The sequence below is a fragment of the Maniola hyperantus genome, chromosome 16 (assembly GCF_902806685.2).
Source record: "Maniola hyperantus chromosome 16, iAphHyp1.2, whole genome shotgun sequence".
Taxonomy (NCBI): Eukaryota; Metazoa; Arthropoda; class Insecta; order Lepidoptera; family Nymphalidae; genus Maniola; species Maniola hyperantus.
In genome coordinates, this window is record NC_048551.1 from 9,822,434 (window position 1) to 9,844,859 (window position 22,426).

Below are 22,426 nucleotides of genomic sequence, written 5' to 3' on the forward strand. Positions count from 1 at the left end.
TTGACCTCTAGCGTCAGTCAGATGTTTTGCAGTAATTTTTTCATCGAACATAAATATTTCATTTCTATTCATCATGTCATAGTTATTCATATTTGTTTAAATTTAAATAAAACTATAGTGAAAAAATTATCATATTTTATTAAATAAATCGTAATTATATCAGACTAGAAGATTGGATTAGTGTAAATTATGTACAATGGAACTCTTACTCTATTCAAATACTAACAGACGCTGCTTGCCATGATCTGGATAATTTCACTCACAGGCACAATTTAAGAAGTGATATGAGTGAAGTTAGCAGGAGGCCCAAAACTGTTAGGATTTGAATAGGCTAACAGGTATAGACTTAGTTTTAAGACAAAATCACTGCATGTTTTCGCGGATGAAATCGTAGAAGCTCGTGATTCTTGCGAAGGCCGAGGGGAAGCCGAGCTCGCAACCGATATTGGCAACGAACGAACTTACGCCGATCTGCAAACAGAAAATTATTTTTGAAACGGAATTAATAGAAAGAACCATTTTTTAATTCTATTTATTTTTTCATGTCGTATTTTTGTTTTTCATATCCGCCATATCGAACTTATCTATGTATATAAAAGGAAAAGGTGACTGACTGACTGACTGACTGATCTATCAACGCACAGCTCAAACTACTGGACGGACCGGGCTGAAATTTGGCATGCATTTGAATTTTGAAAATTCAACTCCTAAGGGCGTGAAATAGGGGTTTGAAACTGTAGTAGAAAGGACGAAGTCGCGAGCATAAGCTAGTCATGTTATAAGTGTCCAACGGACCATCAAGACAAAGTCAAAAATAACTTATTTTTCAAAATCTAATGAGTTTAAATTCTAATGAGTTGGCAATTATGAGCGAACTGAACTAAACATTCTCCCTCCCGTAGCCGGATAAAAATACTATTAGATTCAGCGGCTCCCTGCGACTTGCTTGATGCCGTCCGTCCACCTAGTGGGGAGAGTTTCTGAGGTATATTTACCAAGATATCCCGTCCGAAGCGTTTGAGGACCAGCGGGCCTCCCGAGTCCCCGCGGCAGATGCCGACGCCTCCGCTGCCGTCAGTGCAGAGCGTGCTCTGCTGTACGAAGTTAGAGCCGAACACGGACTGGCATTGAGGGATCGATATCACTCGCAGGGAGACTTGGCTGACCATGGAGTTCACTGATACTCCGGTTTGTGCTGTGAGGTAAAAATAATTTATTATATAATCATTTTCCTAGCACGAAAAAAAATTCAGGGTGAATATGAACGAAAAGTGTAATTTTTTTTTGGCATACCCCCTTGAGAGTTCTTGAACAGTTTTTCGAAACGAAAATTCATTTACGAAATAATGACAAATGTACCTAAACAGATATTTACCTACGTAGGTATGTAAATTTTTCCTTTTTTTATAATTTAACTTACAGTCACTGGTTAACCCGTATCCTGCAGCAGTAGCGGTCTGTCCAAAGAAACTTTCCCACAGGTTATGAGTGGGTAGTTCGACTGGGCGAATCCTCCCTGAAAAAAATAGTATGTACCATTCTATTCATATGTATATCTTATTTGTAGATTTAAATTACAATCTGAAAGTCTGATTTTATTGCCACGACTGTTGAAATAGGTCCTTAAGGAAACGATGACTCTTTCCATTCTACTTCAAATATATATATATATCTCTTTCCATATACATAATATACCAGGATATGGCCTTCCCCTAACCCTTCTTATTCTGGGAGGAGCCAATATAATTCTACCACGTTTTTATTCTTTCGCCAGAGTATAAATTCAACATATTATCAGGATTTTTCTTTTTGGCTTAGGGGTACGGTCTAGGCATGGTACCCTTCCCCAAGTGTAACGCGACGGAGAATACATCCCTGGTAACGTTATTTAAGCCATATACCCTGCTCCACCTTACATGGGCAAGCCAAAATTTTTTCAATGAAAAATTTTTAGCGTTTAAACTACCGTAAGTGATTTCCATTCTAAATAATATCTGTCCCGGCTGCACTCACGTGTTTAGTCGACGTTAGCCAAAACCGCGTCAAAACAAAAGTCAAAACCGCGGCGCGTCCGCGAACGGACTCCCTTGAAAAAGGACCTCGGATGGGTTCGAAACTAGTCGGGCTAACGTCGACTAAACACGTGAGTACAGCCGGGACAGATATTATTTAGAATGGAAATCACTCACGGTAGTTTAAACGCTAAAATTTTTTCATTGTCTGCTTGGGAAGCTTTTTGAACTTATTTAATTAAGCAAGCTATCTCTGTAGAAAATTTCATTAAAACGGTTAAGCGGAAACAGGAAGACACTTTCGCATTTAATTGTAGTTGTTGTTGCATTAGTATGGATTTATAACACTAGTATGGAAGTATGGATTGAGTAGGTAGGTACTTACAATTAAAAGCCACATTAGTTGGTAGGTAGATGACAGCGACATCGTTTCCAAGGTTGGCAGGGTTCCATTGAGGATGTAGGACTACGTGATTGGTGGCTACCCTGATACCCCCTCGGAAAAGGAACTCTGAGCCCAGAACTACGACGAACTGACTCGCTTGTAACGAGGGCGTGTCCCAGCAGTGGGCGGCGGTTACTAGTCTGTTGGAACTAATCAGGGTAGATCCACATGCTGACTGACCAGGGTGGTTGTGGAATGAGATTACCAGTCCAGCCTAAGAAAAAAAACAGTTTCATAACAATTCAATAAATCTTCATGCACACTGTAGTAAAAATTTAATATTGCATCTTTGCTTGTCCTCATTGGAAAAAGGAAAAAGCAACCATTTTTATAAAGAAAAGTGAAGAAGTTTATTTAAGCAATTAAGATTTAAGAATAAACAACCGAGTATGCGGTTGCATACTCAATAGTTTGATTTTAGCGTTTAAACTGTCGTGAGTTTTCGAGAGAATTTGATTTTAGATTAGAGAGAGAACTCTCAGGTATGCAGGTTTCCACGATCAGGTCACGATGTTTTCCTTCACCGTTAAAGCAAGTGATATTTAATTAATTAAAACGCACATAACTCCGAAAAGTTAGAGGTGCGTGCGCCCGGTTCGAACCCCCGACCTCCGAATAGAAGGCGGACGTCCTATTGGTCCTAACCACCAGGCTATCACAGTTTATGAGCTATAGATATTTCTCTAAATGACAGGTGTAAATCTAGTACTATCCTTTTCCGCACGGAGAATTATAAAATAGATCTGTCATTTAAGTTCAGTTTAGAGATCGTGTACAACAGGATTAGCCACACTGATTAACTTACCAAATACGGGTGAGCGCCAATAGGCGCAATATTTCCTCCAACAATGCGGCTGCCGCTCGTGCTTTCACCAGCAAAGATTTTATCCTCCGCTTCCTTGATCCTGGTCGCTGTTGGAATGCCGATATCCAAGTGATAATCTGTTGAAACTTGCACCGCGAAGGTACTGGATATAAAACAAGCTAACAAAAAAATATGCATAATGTCACAAAGGCAATCCAGCAGTACGATAATTTTGCAAAAAATAATAATTTATATACCCAATTATTTATCAACAGACACAAATCGCATAACAAATCATTATTTTCTTGATTAATCCTGATTTATTGTTGCTGCGATAATTATTTTATGGATATTATGGATTATCGTAACGATTTTGTAGACACAACAAATTATCAACTGTAATCCAGCGTGCAATGTACCAAAAATAAATATAAAAATACTACTTACCTTTGTGAACTTTTTATAAGGAGGGGCGCTTAGATAATGCTTGCTAATTCGTCCGCGTGGATTAATGTTTTTAATAATCCTATGGGAACTTCGATTTGCCAGGGATAAAAAGCTTATGTTCGTCTCAAAGGTGAAGTGAAAGCTATCTCTGTACCAAATTTCATCGACATCGGATAAACGAATGAGCCTATACAAATGCCGCGGGAACTTTTTGATTTTCCGAGATAAGATACAACCTGTATAAAGGCGAAAGTTTGTATGGGTGTGTGTGTATGTTTGTCACTCTTTCACGCAAAAACTACTGGACGAATTTGACTGAAATTTGGAACGGAGATAGATTATACCCTCGATTAACACATAGGCTACTTTTTATCCCGGAAAATCAGACTTCCCAATGGATTCAAAACCCTCTATCCACGCGAATGAAGTCGCGGGCATCATTTAGTAGGTACTCAATAATAATATGTACCTCCCAGATAATGAATTTCGACTTTTTGCGATTTCTCTTCAACAATGCAACCATTTGTAATTAAAATTATAATACTTAATTGTATAACTGTAACGTATCTATTACGAGATATATTATTTATTATAGTTAGCATTTTATATTAATACAAAACGGTAGATTCACTAGATCGGTAATCAGTTCAATGCAATTCCAGTGATCTCGTTGATCCAGGGTAAATGGCGCTGTACCCGGGTGAAAACGGACGGCATTGCGTTGTTGCAGCCGTCGACCTCCACAAACGATGTCACTCCAATCTGCACACAGTTCATGTGATAATTAGTATACTTAAAACTAAAACTACAAGGGCTTCAAGTACGCCCTGTACGCTTACTATAAGATTTTACGTCCCACCACCGTTGCTGAAATTCGAGAGTCGAAACACAATAACGTCAAAGTAAAATGGACCTAAAGAGCATTGAATTGAAGTCAAAAATTCAATGCCAATTTCGCAACGTCTCCGCTTGGAGCGCTGGCTGTAGATGCGTAGACAAACTTGAGCTTTAGAGCAAGGCACTTAAGGTCCAGTTTACTATAACGCGAAAGTGTTTCGACACTCGAATACTATCAACGTTGGTGAAACATAAAATCTCGTACTAAGCGTAGTGGTCTGAGAAAAACCCACAACAAATACAGTTGGGTATTTTTTCATTATCAACATTTCACAATATCACTTAAAACTTATTAGAATTATCATTCCTAACCTTTGTTATCATTTACATAATAATCCTTTAGATTATAATGGGTTTTTTAATAAGTTGCGTCATGAATGAGATTGGTCTATACTTTGGATCAAGCACATGGAGGCACTTCTAGGCAAGCGCGCTCCTGGACCTAATCATTGCTTTTCTAAGCATGATTGTCGTCAAGCGCAAGCCTATCTTGCAATAAAAAAATAAAATAAAACAAAACGGTAAAAAACTGACAGACGGTAAAAAAGCAAAAAACTGACAGAACAGGAAGCTGTTGAACTTGACTTTGCTGTAATTATGCCGTTTTGATCGAAATCACGAACTTTGGATTCAATTATATTATAGTTCAGTTTTACGCAGTTTCGCTTGGAAATAAGTTCGGAATTGGATGAAATGGAAATGATAATGGGACAAAAACGTCTAGATGAGGAAAAAAGTAATTTGATCAGAAGTGTATTTACACCGTTTTGTTCACCAGCTTCTCAGTTATATTATTATCCTTACTCACCAAAATGATTTCTTCGGTCCGGGTGAAAATCAATGTCAGAGGACCTCCATTGTCACCCTGTAAATACATAAATCACATTACTTTCATCAATACTATTATAAATGCGAAAGTGTGTCTATCTGTCCGTCTGTCTGTCTGTCCGTCCGTCTGTCTGTCTGACTGCTAGCTTTTCTAGCTTTGCTAGTTTAACCGATTTTGACGAAATTTGGTACCTACAGGGATAGCTTGGCTCCCGGGGAAGGACTGAGGATATAGGCTACTTTTATTCCGGAAAATCAAAGAGTTCCCACGGGATTTTAAATAACTGAAACTCACGCAGACGAAGTCGCGGGCATCACCTAGTAATATTATATCTGACAATAATATAGTGGATGGATCCCGATTCCCGACTAAAATTGAGCTGTAAAGTTTCGAGCTATTCGAATTTATTTCTGAAATCTATGCTGCATTTTAAAGTATTTCAACTGTGGCAAAGTGGATCAATGGTTTGCACCATTTATTAATATTTACCTTGAACATATCATAATAATTAAATCGTAGTAATTTCCCTACTTCGGTTCTTCCAAACTTAACCATAACAACGCAAAAATATGTATTCTTTAATTTTACAGATACGATACTCAGGGCGGAGGATTATAATATATTGGAATTTATTAAAACTATGTTTCATAATCTTGTGTTGCTGTGTTGCTACATACAGAAGAGCTAATCTCCTATGGCAGCCAGTCAACTGACAGCTCTCACTAATACGCCTGTCCCATAACCTCGCTATTCCGCCTCCCCAAATTACAGAATCGCCTAGTTCATCCAGTTTATGGATGGACTGGTCCTGTGTATGGGCTTAGGACGCATCAGCCTATACATCAAAATAATGGTCCAACTTACCTTACAAGTGCCAGCAGATCTAGAACTAAATGCGCAGACAGTGTTTTCAGGTAAGTGGCCCAAGTAAGTGGTGTTGCAGAGGTCGTCTGTCATCACTGTCAGCAGCTTCTCGCGAAGAGTTGGAGATATGAAAGTGACACCTTGCATAAAACAGAGAGTCTATTAAGTGCACATAGAGCTACTTACCCCGACCAGTTAAATTTAACATACAGTACGCGGCCGAAAGTAATGTACATCGGTATTTAGAATGACGTTTCGGCTTTGTAGAGCGTTATCTCTGTCACTCATACCTATATGACGTTTTGTCGGTCTCAACGACAGAGGCAGTGCTCTACAAATTTGCTACCTCCTTTGACGATGTACATACTTTCGGCCGCGTACTGTAGTTAAATTTTTCATGTCTGTCCTTTTCTTGCCAAACTTGGAATAAACTTGCAATAATTTAACTAAGGGCCGAGTTTTCAGTCGCCAAATTATATTTCTGAAGCGCTGCATTGAGCGATTTAGGGTTGTGCAAAACTTTCACCGACATATTAAAAGCTGTATATTAAGCTTAATATCAAAAGTATATCGTGTTGCACGTATGATATGGAGTATGGACGTTCGATAAAATACATATTTTTCAAACCAAATACCAACATTTCAGGTTTGTAACTCATTTCGACTACGAGCTAGAGACCGGTGATCCACGGAAAAACAGACAGCAGTGAGTAGATACTGAACCCTCAAAGCCATACCATAAGTTAGCTAAGCTTGGTAGCAAAGAATCGCTGTTACATCTATGTAGATGTGATCCACAAAAGTCCAGAGAAATCAATAGGTATCTTGCCCAACTTTAGGTTATCTATAAAATGGTTAGTACCTTCTGCAGCGATACCCCATCCAGACGCAGTAGCGCCTTCGCCTGCGAAACTCCACGTCACTGTGTCCAAATATGGCAGCCGAATTATATCTATTGTATCTGGAAAAAAGTTTTTGAAAACGCAAGTGACATTCGAAAAATATCCTACGCTTTATTGGGAGACAGTTATGAGGCAGTTGACGTCATTGCATGGATAAATTAACATGCAGAGGTTTCAAGAGCGGATTATCCGTACTATATTAATATTATAAATGCGAAAGTGTGTCTGTCTGTCTGCTAGCCTTTCACGGCCCATCCGTTCAACCGATTTTGATGAAATTTGGTACAGAGATAGCTTGCATCCCGGGGAAGGACATAGACTTTTGATCCCAGAAAATGAAAGAGCTTTTTAAAAACCTAAATCTACGCGTACGAAGTCGCGGGCATCATCTAGTGTAATATAAATTGTGGATGGATACAAAGGCTGGATTTTATTTATCCTTCAGTAAGATAATTAATAACAAACTACGCAGACCGATCATATCTTGTGAAAGATCTTTTTCAAGGAAACGTAACTAGGGTATTGGACACTGGATATTAGAGTTATATAACGGACGCCTACCGTTACAATATCTCGCGATTGGAAACTATATTCTTGGAAACTATATTCTACAAAACTGATAATCTCTTTCTAAAGGTCGATGTACATTACTTTCTACCGCGTACTGTAAGACCTACATGATATGTTTAAGATGTTTTAGTTCCAACTCACCCGAAATTTGGATGGTGTTGGCTAGTTTCAAAAGGGCCAGATCATTGTCAAACGTGGTTGGGTCCCAATCTGGATGCACCACGATTTCCTCGACATTGATCATTCTTCGACCGTTCTCAAATCGATCGTACAGCGAGTGAGCACCCAGAACTACCTGTGAAAACAAGTCAAAATACACAGTCCGTGCAAAATGAGAACTCACTCGCCATTTTAACTCTATGTGTCAACTGTCATGGCAAAAGTGGTTCACCTTTTAAATAAGGACTAAAATCGTACTTTGCACATGACAGTTGACACAAAGTTAAAATGGCGAGTGAGAACTCAATTTTTATGCATTATACATTCTTTAATATAGCAAAGTGTCATGACGTGATGTTCTTCACTCGTTTACATAAATAGTATAATCACCAAGAACCAGCTATATGACTGTTAGAAGGGCGCCTATGAGGTCCTTGCCTAGGGCGCTCTCGGCATTTGATCCGCCTGTGGGCAAGGGGATTCTACGAGAACACCAAATATAAGGACATAAAATGCACCTGTCCATGTGTAATTTGCTGGTCGCCATGGAAGCAACAGTGTGCGGCGGTGAGCACCCACTGCGGGTGTATGAGAGACCCGCCGCAAAAACCAATCTCACCTTCCGCCCCAACTTGAAGGGTTAGTGCTACCTAAAAAAAAAGTATAGTCCATACAAAGTGACTTCTCACGCGCCATTTTAACTCTGTGGGTCCTTTCATGTCAAAAGTACGGTTCACCTTTAAAGTAAGGATTAAAATCTTAGTTTTGAGATGAAATTTGACACAAAGTTAAAATGGCGCGTGAAAAGACATTTTTTACGCATTATATTCCTATTTTTAACCGACTTCCTTTGCCTTTACCATTAGAAAGCTACTTTGTTCAAAAGTAACACAGGCTATAAATCACATACAGTACGCGGCCAAAAGTGATGAACATCGGCCTTTAGAATGACATTTCAGGTTTGTAGAGCGTTGTCTCTGTCACTCATACCCATATGACGTTTTGTCGGACTCAACGACCGAGACAGTGCTCTACAAATCTGCTATCTCCTGAAGATCGATGTTCATCACTTTTGGCCGCGTACTGTTCGTCTATGTACCGCAGACGAAGTCGCAGGCAAACGGTAGTACAATAAGTATAGGTATGTATACCTATCTACAAATGTATTTTAAGACAAATTGTTTTCCACGTAGGTAACCTGTTTAATCATCATAATTAAATATTCTCTCTACTTTTATTTTTGTTTTGTGATTAATTATGACATTTCAGATTATTATCCGTTTTATTTTTAATACTATACCTATTAAAAATTAATAGGATTAAGATAGCATTTTATAAAACACATTTTTTCGTACTGGCTCGTGTGATATGTGAAATTAATTAATTATTATCTGCATATGACAGATTTTTTTTACTAGCTTGGATATTAAGCTGAGATAATATACAGAACGACTTTGACTTTGCTCAGGGTGAAAATAGAGCGCACTTTGACTTTGCTGTAGAGTAAACGAGATAGAGATGACATATATCTGTCTCATTTTAACTCTAAGGTCGAGCAAAATGATACGTCCGCAACATATTATGCATTATGTTAAAAGTACTCTGTGATATTATGTTGCGGAAGTTTTCAATAGACTCTTAAGTTTGAGAAAAATGATTTATCTGCAACATATTTTGCGGACGTATCGTTTTGCTCGAACTTAAGAATTAAAACGAGAAAGATTATCGTAAATGTTTAATGACTCACCTGAAAAGGCCTGGAATGCCATTTACTACTAACACCTCCGTAAATTCTTTCATTCCTTTTTCGCAAACACTCACTGTTGCACGAACATGAAACACTTGATAACAGAACAAACATAAATAGAACACTTAAAATTCTAGGTTTTAATGCCATTTTTGAAAATGAATTTCACAATCTTGTAGTCATAAAAAATTTCGAACACGGTTATCCGGTTGATGAAAAAATTGTATTAACGTAAAACTGGGATGAGACCAAAAAGTGTTTATCTCAACATAGCGCGATAAAATCTATTATCGCTTGAGAAAATATTTAGATACGATCCAGATATTTCAAGTGGTTGAGAATATCAGGTGTGTGTGTCGTCATCTATTAGAAATTTTATTGACATATAGAATTTTATCATCTATTTTGTTTTTCTTGATAAGTGTTTTGGGGTATAAAAGTTTTTTAGAGTGACTCACAAATATTTGTGCCTAATGCATATACAACTATAAAGTCGCCCATCGGCTTTGTTTTGTAACTGGGCAGCTAGTTTTTAGCACTAGAATTTTTTCTGTCGTGTGCTTTTAAAACGGCCTCTTTTGCAACGATACAACGTATAGCCAGCGGCCCGTCGGCTTGCAGACGTAATTTGCAAGTCTCCCAGTCTTACACATAAAGAAGACGTATTCTACTATCTACGGTCTTGGAGGTGTATTGGGTAACAAATTGTGGTCGTCGGTTGTGACTTCTAACTTTACTAAATCCTCTTAAAAAGTAAAGGTAACAAATTGAAAAGAGCCAAAAAATATTTGAAAACATCTTTTATTATATTTTCCTCAAAAAAGTAAAATTTTGAAATAAAATATTTAAACATAGTTATACATGCGCTAGTGTGCGAAGAAGCGCGGAACATTTCGCGCTCACGCACACACGCGCACTCTATACAATAATCATAGGACGTAAAAAGAACTAAAAATGTGTGATCGTAAAATCTAATTAGGGTGAAATTCGGACATATAGGTACGTATGAAAAAAAATAACAATTTGTGAAACATTGGCAGTAAAATAATCATTAAATTAAAACATTAATATAATTATAAAGACACATCATTATCACTTAAAAGCACGATATGAGGCATATAAAGCATACTTACAACTCGTATTAAAACGGAATACTTCGAAATCGCTGTGCGTGGCACATCCGTACCCGTCACCATCCTACACACTCCCTAATATTACCATCTAAGAAGAAAGTTAGTCATAAATTTAATATTTTTTATTATAACCGACAGCGAGTTCGAAGTGTTCGGGAACGAAGAAATATTTTTTAAATGGAAAAATTAATTCTAATTCAGTTACGTAGCCTTACATTACACTCGTCAGAATAGCTCCGAAGGAATCGGAGCGGTCAAATAATATAAACGCCTTCACTGGAGGAAATCAAATGTGTCATAAATGCGGTTACAAATTACAATCATAAGTAATAATTATCTCGGGCTATTAACATCAAATACGATTCAAATTCCCTTTTTTCTATTAAGTCGATTGGTCGTCAATAATCTATTAAAACATCTAGTAATCGGTTGATAATAAATAAATAAATCGATCAATCAAACGTCATACATTTCTAGTTCAACTGAATTTACACTATAATTTATCAGTTACGTAATAATATGATATATGTACGTAGGTATATATAAATAAATAATATATATTTTTTCATCTGAGTTAAACACTAAAACTCGTCTATCCATATAAATAGCGTCGCATTTAGAATTTTATAAAATGTATTTATAATATTTAATTTCAAGATACAACAATTTCACGCCGGGGTGGGATCGTATCGTACTCGGATCAAATATCGATTTTGGAAAATTTCAAACGACGCAAAAGCATTGAAGAGTTTTCAAGATAACTTTAGTAGTAATTAAGTAGGTAGCAATAGTTCGCAATTGAAAAGGCATCTTATGATATTTAATTTCGTCATTACGAAAAGTCAAAGCTTGCCTATACACAGAGCGTATGAAAGTGAAAGTATAGTTTATTAGTAAGTCATGTACACTGTCTCCTCAGAGTTTAACAGACCCAAGTTACTCAACTTGGTGGGTTACGTGATAAAAAACGTGTTTATTCTTTACGTCACTTGCAATTTTCCACATCGAGACAGCTTCACTCGGTATACCACTAGCTACCGACCAATAAATACGGTATCAGACAGACGAAAGGCAAACGATTCAAACACTCAAACATCGAACAGTCTTAAATAACGTTTTTATTTTTGTACGCAACAAAATAATAACAAATACTCTTGACAGTTGACACACAACGGTCGGTCGGGGGCCGCCCGGCACAATTTCGTCATTAGCAAAGCTTACGGTAAGCAAGCGTCGTGAGAAATATGCGGCGTCCGGGGTGCGGTGCCGGGTACTGGATACCGGGTACGCGGGTACCGGGTACTGGTACCGGGTACCGGGTATCGCGGTACGGCGGGACGCGGCGTGTAATGACTAACGATGCGCGGGGAGCGGCGCCGGCTGCGGCGTTCAGCTGCAACAACCACCAACATTAGACACTCATCGAATGACCCACACAAATCACCACAGTTACAGTTTAGCAATCTAAAAACGACGAAAACATGGAGGTAACGCGTTCAGTTTGACATCAGTGCAACCCATGATTGATGCCAATTTAATTTTGTAAGGCATACATTACATAATTAAACAAACCCAAAACATGATGAATGATGGGGACAAGAATTATCTTTTCAATCAATGCGTGATAGCAGACTGATGATCCAAATTAACGGATTTTAAAAAAAAACTTATTATGCCAGATTGATGCTGGAATAAGAGCTGTACATAAATTTCCACTGAGCTCAAGATCATGGACTGAAACTTTGCCAATGCTTTTAATAAGAAGGCATGGTTGAAATTTAAACTTTTCCTAGCCATATGAAATCCAACCAGGAGTATAAGCTTATAAATTCCATACACCCCATTCTGTTTAGAACGTTTCCATCTGAGACATCGATACCATCTCAGGATACAAACTGAAATGTAAACCGTCGTTTAGAGATTGCTAATCTGTGATCACTACAATGGAAAAGTTATTAGAAGCAAGCGTTAGTTTGCGTACGATCAAACGTGCAAGACATTATTGGGGTTAATTCAGTTGCACACATTTGAACTAAATTGGATATGCGAAAGTTTTAGTGCAGCCCGTTTAATAAACTAAGGCTGAGATCTGTAGAGTATACTTTGACTTTGTTCACATTTACTTAAGACTTAAAACGAGACAGATTTATGTAAGAGACACGAATCGGTCCTTTTAACTGTGTCTTAACTCTTAAGTCTAAGCAAAATCAAAGTATGCAACTTAGTTTTATGTGCAACCAAATTAAATACTGAAAAATTCTATGAAAACCCGTAATACGAGTAAATAATTTTTAGCTAGCTCCAGTTTTGGTATAAATTGTTAGTAAACACATACATACTGAAGTTAGTAAAAAAAATCAATTCATGACAAAGTGTGTTTCCAATAAGATCCCAAAAAGTAATTATGACATACGGTACTAAATAAATAACTATCAGTTAGCCACGTAAAGTTTATGACGACAGATGTTGTTTAAACAACAACATTGGGAAAATGCAAAAGCTCCCAAAGCACAGACTTGACCGACACTAATCGCAAGCTTCTATATGCATATTTGTTTTATCACGAGAATAACCTCTGGCGCCATGAAACTAAAGAATATTCGACAATTTTTTTAAAGTGGAGGGTTTATACAATGGCTTTTTCGCTGATACGAACGTATCACATATTAAAACGCAATTAGTTTTTTGCTATCTGCAATATCATAATGGTTATCAAAGTGCTAACTTAGCTGACACTTATTTAAAATCGTACCTAACCTATGAATCCTTATTGTTATTTTTCATAAAGTCAGTTTGGTCTTGGTTGTAGTAGTTCGTGTACATGTAAACTGCATCGCGGTCTAGACAGCGCCACGCACACTAAAACAATGTGTACGTGTGCACTCACATAAGCATAGCCAAACGGACTTCGTGAAATAGATCATTTCTTGCCTAGTAATATTTGACTGTGTGATTCGTAAATATCGCACAGTTAATTTCCACTTCTCGTGATTGCATACTCGAAATGTCTCAGGTCGTGAGGACCGTTAGAACTGTGGCGCGATACATAAGAAACATGCATTAAAGTATTGTCTAACATGCCCAACGCCAACAAGAATGCGGCAGTCATACCTAACAATAATGTCCACATGCAAACTTGTGTGACTTCTTCAGTTTGTAGAAGGAGTGGCGCTTGGGTTCGGCAGCGTGGTAGGCCGGCAGAGTATATAAGCCAAGCGCTTAGAAATACCAAGAGGGTTCTTCTTGAGCGTGAAGAAGGATCGGCTCTTGAGTTCAGTAGCGTGGTGGGCCGGCAGGGTATGGTAGCCAAGCGCGTATAACATACTAGGGAGAATTTATATTAAATCTCGCCGCCCTGTAGAATTAACGTCTTTGCGCTTGGTGAGCCAGCAGGGTGTGGGTCGGGAGCCAAGCGCGTACAACTACTCCCTAAATCCCTATAAATGTCAAGGTTACACACGTGCACATGCATGGCCGCTAGGGCGAGTAGAGGTAAGTGAGCGCTTGTACTGACTTCTTCTTGAGCGTGAAGAAGGAGCGGCGCTTGGGCTCGGTGGCGTGGTGCGCGGGCAGCGTGTGGCTGCGCGGCGCGGGCGCGGCGGCGCGCGTGCGCAGCGCCTCGAGCCACGCGCCCATCTCCGCCTCGTCGTGCGCCTGCAGCAGGAACTCCGCGCCGTTGCTTTGCCTGGAGAAGTTGACCATTCATTTATTTATTCATATACCAATAACTTAAAACTTAAACATAATATACAATGAAAAGACGGCCACAAGGGACAACTTATCTCTACTGGAGAGATTTCTTTCAGCAGCAGATCATATCAGCGAAAAAATGTTCCTGTAGAGATAAGGAAGTAGGTATCTAAAATCTGTAGTTCTTAACAGGTAATTGATGTAGCGATTGGAAAGAAAAAAGAAGGTACCTTAGGCGGAAGACGTGCTTCTTCTTAGTGTAATTGGCGGCGACCTCGACGACGGCGCCGTTGAGGTCGAGCGGGGGTTCCCCGCGCCAGTGCTGCTCGGGCGTAGACTTGTACGTCTTCTGGTCCTTGTAGAACGACATGCGGCCGTCCTTAGCCACCACGTATACTTTATCCCACGACCTATGAAGAATTAAAGTTTTTTTAATATAATTTTAATATTTGCTAAACACATAAGCAGTATTGGAACACCCTACGTCATTGAGGTGGTGACAGATAATCTCAAGCAAATCGCTGAGAGACAAGCAGCACAAGACTCTAGAATCTGTAGAACTCCTCGCAAGTAACCTGTCTATAGCAGTAGGCATCAACCAGTTGAATCAATGACTACGCAGCATATGTAATAAGTTACAGAAATCACCATAGAGAAAAGAGATTTATTGGCTAAGCTGTATTGCAATGAATTTAATCTTCTGTAGAACTTTCTAGAAATAGAGCTCTATAAAAGACTGTCTAACTTCTTTCAAGATACAGTGTATGGAGGAATTATTTATGTTAAATTAATACAGTAAGTACATCTGAAACATCACAGGATTTTTTTCCAAAAGGCTAGATTTTAAAGCTATTTGTACGAACCTGTTGGAAGCCCGTTTGGAGGCGGATTCCCACTCGTGTTTGCGAACTAACGTGCCTTCGACGCCTTCGTCCTCTCCACCGGGACTAGCGCCCTCTGCACAACCAAACAATATATAAACTAAACTGCCCAAAGAGATGGCTTACAAGTTTTTTTTTGCTACAGAAAATATAATATAATTTGTGAATAACGAACGCCATAATCGTAATCAAATTCTGGATAAAATTAAAATTTTGAATAATAGAATAAAAATAATAGCCAAGAGAAACTACGATTACATTCACTGATTCGCAATCAAGATGGGTAGGCAACCCGAAAATTAAAAAAAAAACTTTTAAGCTATTATAGTAACATTGCAACAACAAAATTGTAGCTATAGTAAAATTCGCATAAATAACTACTCAGTTGGAATAAAAGAATAAGTAGTAATATATTTACGTAATAATATCAATAAATATAAATAACAGCTGTTTTAAATAACTAATAATAATAAAAAATGAACACTAAAATCACTAGTGATAGGTTTGATACTAAACGGCATAACTAACCGCCGAATACTGTAAAGCATTTTAAAAGAACCTTACATACGTTTACGTATTTCTTGACGTATTTTTTTGCAGTTTTTCATACATAATTTACAAAAAACAGTCATTTATGTCTGAAACAATTATTAATAGCTTTTCAATAATCGGCTATAGCTAAACAAGTTTGAATGAAAGTCACCTATTAAAACAATAGTTTATTACAAACAAACACGCAAAAGTAAAACTCATGCGCGGACACACATCAGCACAAAAAGCATTCGTCGATGACGTAAACAATTAAGTCGACAAAGAACAGATGTGGAAGGAAACTAGACTTGACTTGAAGAAGGGAATATACATTGTTTTTAGCTTACTTTGATTTATGCTATTCTAAAGCTCCAAAATTACAAAATCTAATTAAATCTTTCAAATCTTTAAAATCTTACTATTTCTAAAAAAATTAAAAAAGTTCATTTGAATTTGTAACCTAGAGAGTCAATCCGAAATGTTGACCTTACTGCTATGAAACCAGCAAGAAAGTTGCTGTCTTTTAAATTGTATTGTAAATCGATCTCATACAAAGATGGAATTAACTCCCATGTGGCACCTTGGTTTGTCAAACAATAAGTGATCTAAATGCAACATTGTAAAAGATCCAAAGAGATCCAAGAGAAATAAGAATTAGTCTACATTTTTGTACCTATACCGATAATACTGGTATGCTAAAAAAAATTCCAGCAGCTTCAAACTTACGCCCTAAGTATCCCATCCACCTCTATCCAATATCTTTAGTACCTTCGTCATCGCTATGATGAGCTCCAGTGAGGAGTTTCTTCGCCGTGCGCCATCTGAAGCTGCGGAAGGGAGACTTGCTTCGCGACCGCGTCTTCACCTTACCGGACGTTGAAGGCGTGGCCGGCGTTGAGCTCGAACCGGCAGCTGTTCGACGTCATGGTATGACGGGGTTGGGGATATCAGGTAAGGAATAAGTTATAAGGAAGAATACAAGAGGGTTTGTTGTGAGCAGATAAGTGTTTCAAGAATAAAGGTGACAGAGTAAATAAGAGGGAGACGAGATTAAAAGTGTGAAAATATAGGAAAGAATTTGGGAAAGTAGAGTATGGATTTATTTGTGAGAGATTGGTAAGATAGAGATGATAGCAAATATATGAATGTGAAAATTGTGATGAAGATTGAGAAATGATTGATGCAAGGTTGTAAATTATGAGGAAGTAAAACAGGGAAAACATTAAATTGTGTTGCAAGTGACAAAAAATAACAAAGTACAAATGAATTGTGCAAAGAAAATGTAACAATTTCAAGTTTTTCAGGATAACAGATGGAATGGAAATGATAAAATTTTCGGGGCGTGGAGGAGAGGGTAAAAAAAGAAAAAATAATTCAAAGCAACATAAAAACACAACTGCGTCGCAGCAAAAAACAAAAAGCATTACATGCTAAATTGTTTAAAAAACAAAATTGTATACACTTAAATAAAACACCAGAAAACACAAATGTTATAAAAATGGTATTCATGCACTATTGACATACACTGCGCTTATTAGTAAAAAATACTACTTTTTCTTTCTACTTACTACGACGTTAATATTTTGTAACTTAAGTGGTGCTAAAGTTGATTTAAATCTAAAACAACAATCATTGGAGATCTCATCACAATATTTAATACATTATATTCTAATAGATATCTCAAACTCTACTGTCTCAAACAAAATAAAAGTCCGAAAGTGCAGTTAAAATAATAAAATACGCACGTTAATTTTAATGCATATTCCAACTTAAACCTAATACAGATTATGGGGGAGATGTTGTGGGTATTCTACAATAAAGTTAGTTGTCATCCGATACGCGTTTCATTAACACAACACCTATTAAGGATTTAAAATCAACTTTAACACCACCAAATACAAAAAATTAAAAAATTACAAATATGTACAGAACATTTATTATCTGGTTTACAGTAGTGTGAGATGTTACAGTTATACTCACTGGACAGGCGTGCGGGTTTGGCTGGTGTCTGTTTCGACGAGGAGGGGCGGGGCGTGTCTTGCAGCGGGGGTGAGGCGGCGGGGGGCGGGGACGAGCTTGCGGGCGAGCTCGCGGGGACGGGGGGGCTAGGCGCCTCTGCGTATCATGCATACATCTACGTGCTAGTTACGTCTACTATATACTCTACGTGCGTACATGCTAGGGGTATTACATGCTTACTGCCTGTGTGTGACTTCACATTGAAATAATGTTACAACCATTGAACGAAATTAGTACCCATAGAAGGGATATTTCAAACAGAAATTGTGTCCTATGAAGATATCAAAATGAGTATGACAGGACAAGTTGTCAGCAAAAACAAGTTGCAGGCTGCAACGCGCAAAATTTTTAGTTCGGAATGACCCGTCTAGTGCGTAGCACTATTAGTGATCGTTGGTTACAACTAAATATTACAGAGATCAGGAATTATTACGTTTACGAACGTTTAATAATTCATGATATTTCTATTGAGGTCTAAATTAAATTATTATTTATTTATTTTATTTGTTTAGTTCACACACAAGCAGTTAAAATATTATAGAAATAAGACATTTTGACATACATATTACGAAATATGCATTTGGTACAAGTATCGTTAAATCCCATTGGATACCTTATTAATACAGCTACTTGCATTTTATAGTTAGAATCTCTATTTTATTAAATAAACTACAATATAACTCATTAGTAGTTACTAAAGAATGATCAGAAAAAGTTTATATCGCCAATTATTGAATTAAGTGCCAAAAGGCATGAATAAAATGATAAGAAAAAGTTGGATTTCAACACAATTATTATAACTTGTTGCAAAAAATAACAGTACATAATTGATTAGTATAATCAGGCACAATAAACATGAGAAGCGAGCTAAATAAAAGCCGTGCGTAATAGAGAGTGCATTAAGCCTGACGTTAATTAGGTCGCTGAATTGAATAGCAGTAATTCTCCTCCCAGATATTTTGTGAACAGCCAAATAGTATCAGACTTTTCCAGAATGATGTATTTATTTTGTTTATGGCTAAAAGTACCTATTCGAACAGAAATAGACTATATCCTATACGAGTTGACACTGTCTCAGTTCAGTGTTGTCTACTAGGTCTAGTCTACTTTTGTTCGCAAGCTCTCTGTTTCTAGATGTAGTTTCCATAGCAAATATTGAGAAAATAATTAATTGCAATTCAATTCAGCAGGGCTATTCTGTACCTTTTTTGACACTTAGCGACTGACAAAAAGCCGAGATGACAAATCGCGAGCTTTGGGCGACGGGCGCTAAATATCAAAAGAAGTCGTAGAATAATCCCCCAGGCTTTAAAAGCGAATAGGCTTATGCTGTTAGGCTGTACGGTATACCTACCTTCTACGAAGACAGCATCATTGAAAGAGAAGAACACAGTATAAATTGACAGCACGTTATATATTATGTATACTTAATATTCGTATATACATTATGTTTGAAGCCGAGAAGATAGAAATGACAATGGAAGTATCAAACCATCACCGTGAAATAGCGTATGAGATTTTAGATGAGAAACTAAGATACTAATACATAAATATACGATAGACAACACATGATAACAATAATATAAGAATGTTTTTATTGCAATTAAAATATAGGAAGAAATACTATTCAAAATAATCCGAGAATAAATATTTAACTTTACATGATATTTTTGTTATAATTGAGTATTTGTTTCAAACTACTAATGGTGATAAAGCCGTAAACGTCACAATGTAATTATGTAAAAGTTTAATCAGTCTAAATTAACATGAATATAAGGACGTGTACATAAATATGTATAAACAGAAACCAAGGATGTATAAGATAGTCCTTCACCTATTAAATGAAACATTTTAAACGTGAACACAGAAAAAGTGCAACAATGAAGAAAAATTGTGCATTGATGCTCTAAATAAATGAGCCTAAGTCCTAGCCTAATTAAAAAACTGTTATGAAAGCTTAACAGAAAATAATAGAAATCAATCTACCCACGTGGCGTAGCTAGTTAAGAGCGCAGTGTAACCCGTCAAAAAATTAAAGACACCACTTTTAGGATCAAGGTATGTTGCTGCAGAGTCGAGCAACGCGAATTTTTCCTTTAAAATGGTACATAATATATAAATTGTATTTCTATAGCGCATATTTTCAGCGACCACCACGCCGTTTCAACATTTTTTCAATATTTTTGCTTAGCGAATCTACGGTATAAGTCAACCCCGTACAAAAGTCTTCAATTTGCAGCTGACTACCGCTCTCAAATCAGGAGTTTTGTTTGAGCACGCCAGCGGGGTGATTCGCTAACTCAGTGTTCAACACTGAATGATAGCCACCAAGCTCATTTGATATTGGTTAGTTCTACATTGATGCTTCAGTGAGTGCTAATAATCTTTTGTAGAAAACCTTCAAATGTCAAACCAGCTCAATGGCTATCATTCAGCGTTAAACAATGAGTTGGCCAATCACCTCCCAGGTCGCAAGAATTGCTAAATGACAAAAATTACAGAATTAGGGCCAAAGATATCCATTGCCTGTCAAACACGCTTTACGTGTTTTTTGTTCTACACAAATGCTGCAGATGAGTCCAATTTATGCTATGCATATGTACCATTTTAAAGTCAAAAGACGCGTCTCTTCGTCTCTGCGTCAATACTCTTGGACCCTTTAAACTACGATGTATAAGCACATGCGTGTAGCCGGGTACCACTATACATCGGTAGGTGTATAACAAGCGCTCTGTTACCTGGCTGGGAATGCGGTCGCTCTTGGGCCTTCTCAGCCGCTTTAGTGGATGTTCTCCTTACGACTACGCGTGTGCATGTGTGGACAACACATCGGTCAGTTACATCCCCTTTGTCTCACACGCGAAACGCGGCCCGCGAACGAACATCGAGTAAAACTCGTCCAAAGACTCACGATTTGGAAGCGTTGAAATTTATATCTCAAAGTGCGCTTACATTAGCAATTTTTTAACCAATTGTTGCTCGGCAACACGTATGGATCAATCTGGAGCAATTATTTTGCATAACATTGCTGAAATTTTCAGGTATTGCTGGGTATTGCAGTAAATTGCATCATGTGGTGGCGAGGTCATAATTGACTGGAATTGAGAAATTTCAATTGCCCGTGTAAGCGTCCCTTTATACGTTTGCACGTTTAACTGATCGCACATTAGAACAGGCGGCGGATGAAACACATTATTCAGTAATGAAAAGAGTCGAATAAACGAGGCGTGAGTTACAGATATCATTTGCATTTCTGAATAAAAATGGGTTACGTTCGGCACATGCTGAAATGTGCGCTAAGCACACATTTATGTTCCCTAAAACGCGTTTGAATGAACAGGTATAAGTACAAAAGGTACATAATTTTTTTAAGTGATCTTTATATGTATTGAAAAAAGTTAAGATTCGTTTGCGAGCCGAGTAAGCGCTACAAGAGGTAATTTTCACATGGAAAGCGGCAAGCCGCGAGACTTAAGGCTTTGTCGCAGTGCGAAAGTGCTAAGTCTTAGTAATATAAGTTTTGAAAGTGCTATAGTAATAATATCATTTACGAAAGATTTTTCTGTTTTTTTTTTATATAATACGAAATATGTTATCGCAAACTGCAAGCAGCATTCACCAGTTTAATGGTGAAAATTAGTATGAACATTATATTTTTGAAAAGTTATACTTCGATAGTGCTAGAAGATAGACATGCGTGCTTACATTGCAATCCGTGATTCGAAGTGTGGTTAATTTTGAAAAATTTGTGTTTTCCACTAATTCATAACATAACGGTTCTCGACTTTTCGTTTCACCTCCTATCAACTTAATAAACATTGTTATAAAATGTTTCTCAAACTTCATGTAGGTAATTACGTATAATTAATAATAAAAATTTGGAAAACGATGCATCTTCGAAAATTCGTTGATAAAAATCTTATTACAATTTATTTATTGTTTAGTTTAGTCATTAAAACAATTTAATCACTTATTCGAACAATAAATAATAATCGAATGCTTGATGATCGATTTTGAAAAGATTTGCTTTTCTGAAAATGTAAAATCAACAAAATAAGACAATACAATATTTACTCTCATCTGTCCATCACTTTATGGCACTTTAAATAACCCCAAAACAGCTTTCAGGAAAAAAAAATCATAATCACAAATGTTTACCAAAGTTAAAACCTATCCATATTAACGAAAACGCGTACGCATTTTCCGAAGATACATCAACGAATAAGGGCCTGCGCACATTGGAGAATACGACGGCAGAGGTTTTATCAATTGAATTTAATATTTGTCCAATCGAAATAACGCATATATTTGAATGCTCGGTGCTCCAGAGAAAACTGCGTTGCTATGCTCCGAGCATTGAAATATATACCTTATTTCGATTGGATAAAATATATTAAATTCAATTCATAAATTTAAAATCCTCTACCATCCCGTCCTCCAATGTGCGCAGGCCCTAACATGTAGAATAACTAAACATTAGGGTGCGCGTCCACTC

The 22,426-nt window shown here is 37.3% G+C and overlaps 1 protein-coding gene and 1 pseudogene across 11 annotated transcripts in view; both read right to left on the bottom strand.

The window, feature by feature from the left end:
* Positions 1 to 121: 121 nt before the first annotated feature.
* Positions 122 to 10,333, bottom strand: LOC117989787 (transmembrane protease serine 9-like; annotated as a pseudogene).
* Positions 10,334 to 10,462: 129 nt separating this feature from the next.
* beta-Spec (spectrin beta chain) overlaps positions 10,463 to 22,426 on the bottom strand; it is a 73,895-nt gene continuing 61,931 nt past the window's right edge. For 2 of the 11 annotated variants that reach the window (XM_069503810.1, XM_069503813.1), the window contains 7 exons: positions 20,670 to 20,732; positions 17,893 to 18,027; positions 16,681 to 16,824; positions 15,364 to 15,457; positions 14,731 to 14,910; positions 14,325 to 14,495; positions 10,463 to 12,203 (listed from right to left, as the gene is read on the bottom strand). In XM_069503810.1, coding sequence (XP_069359911.1) covers positions 12,200 to 12,203; positions 14,325 to 14,495; positions 14,731 to 14,910; positions 15,364 to 15,457; positions 16,681 to 16,824; positions 17,893 to 18,027; positions 20,670 to 20,732 — 791 coding nt within the window. In that variant the 3' untranslated portion in view covers positions 10,463 to 12,199. Of the gene's footprint in view, positions 12,204 to 14,272; positions 14,496 to 14,730; positions 14,911 to 15,363; positions 15,458 to 16,680; positions 16,825 to 17,892; positions 18,028 to 18,056; positions 19,289 to 20,669; positions 20,733 to 22,426 lie in introns of those variants that run through there. The other 9 variants (XM_069503808.1, XM_069503809.1, XM_034976814.2 and 6 more) reach the window with 8 other exon arrangements.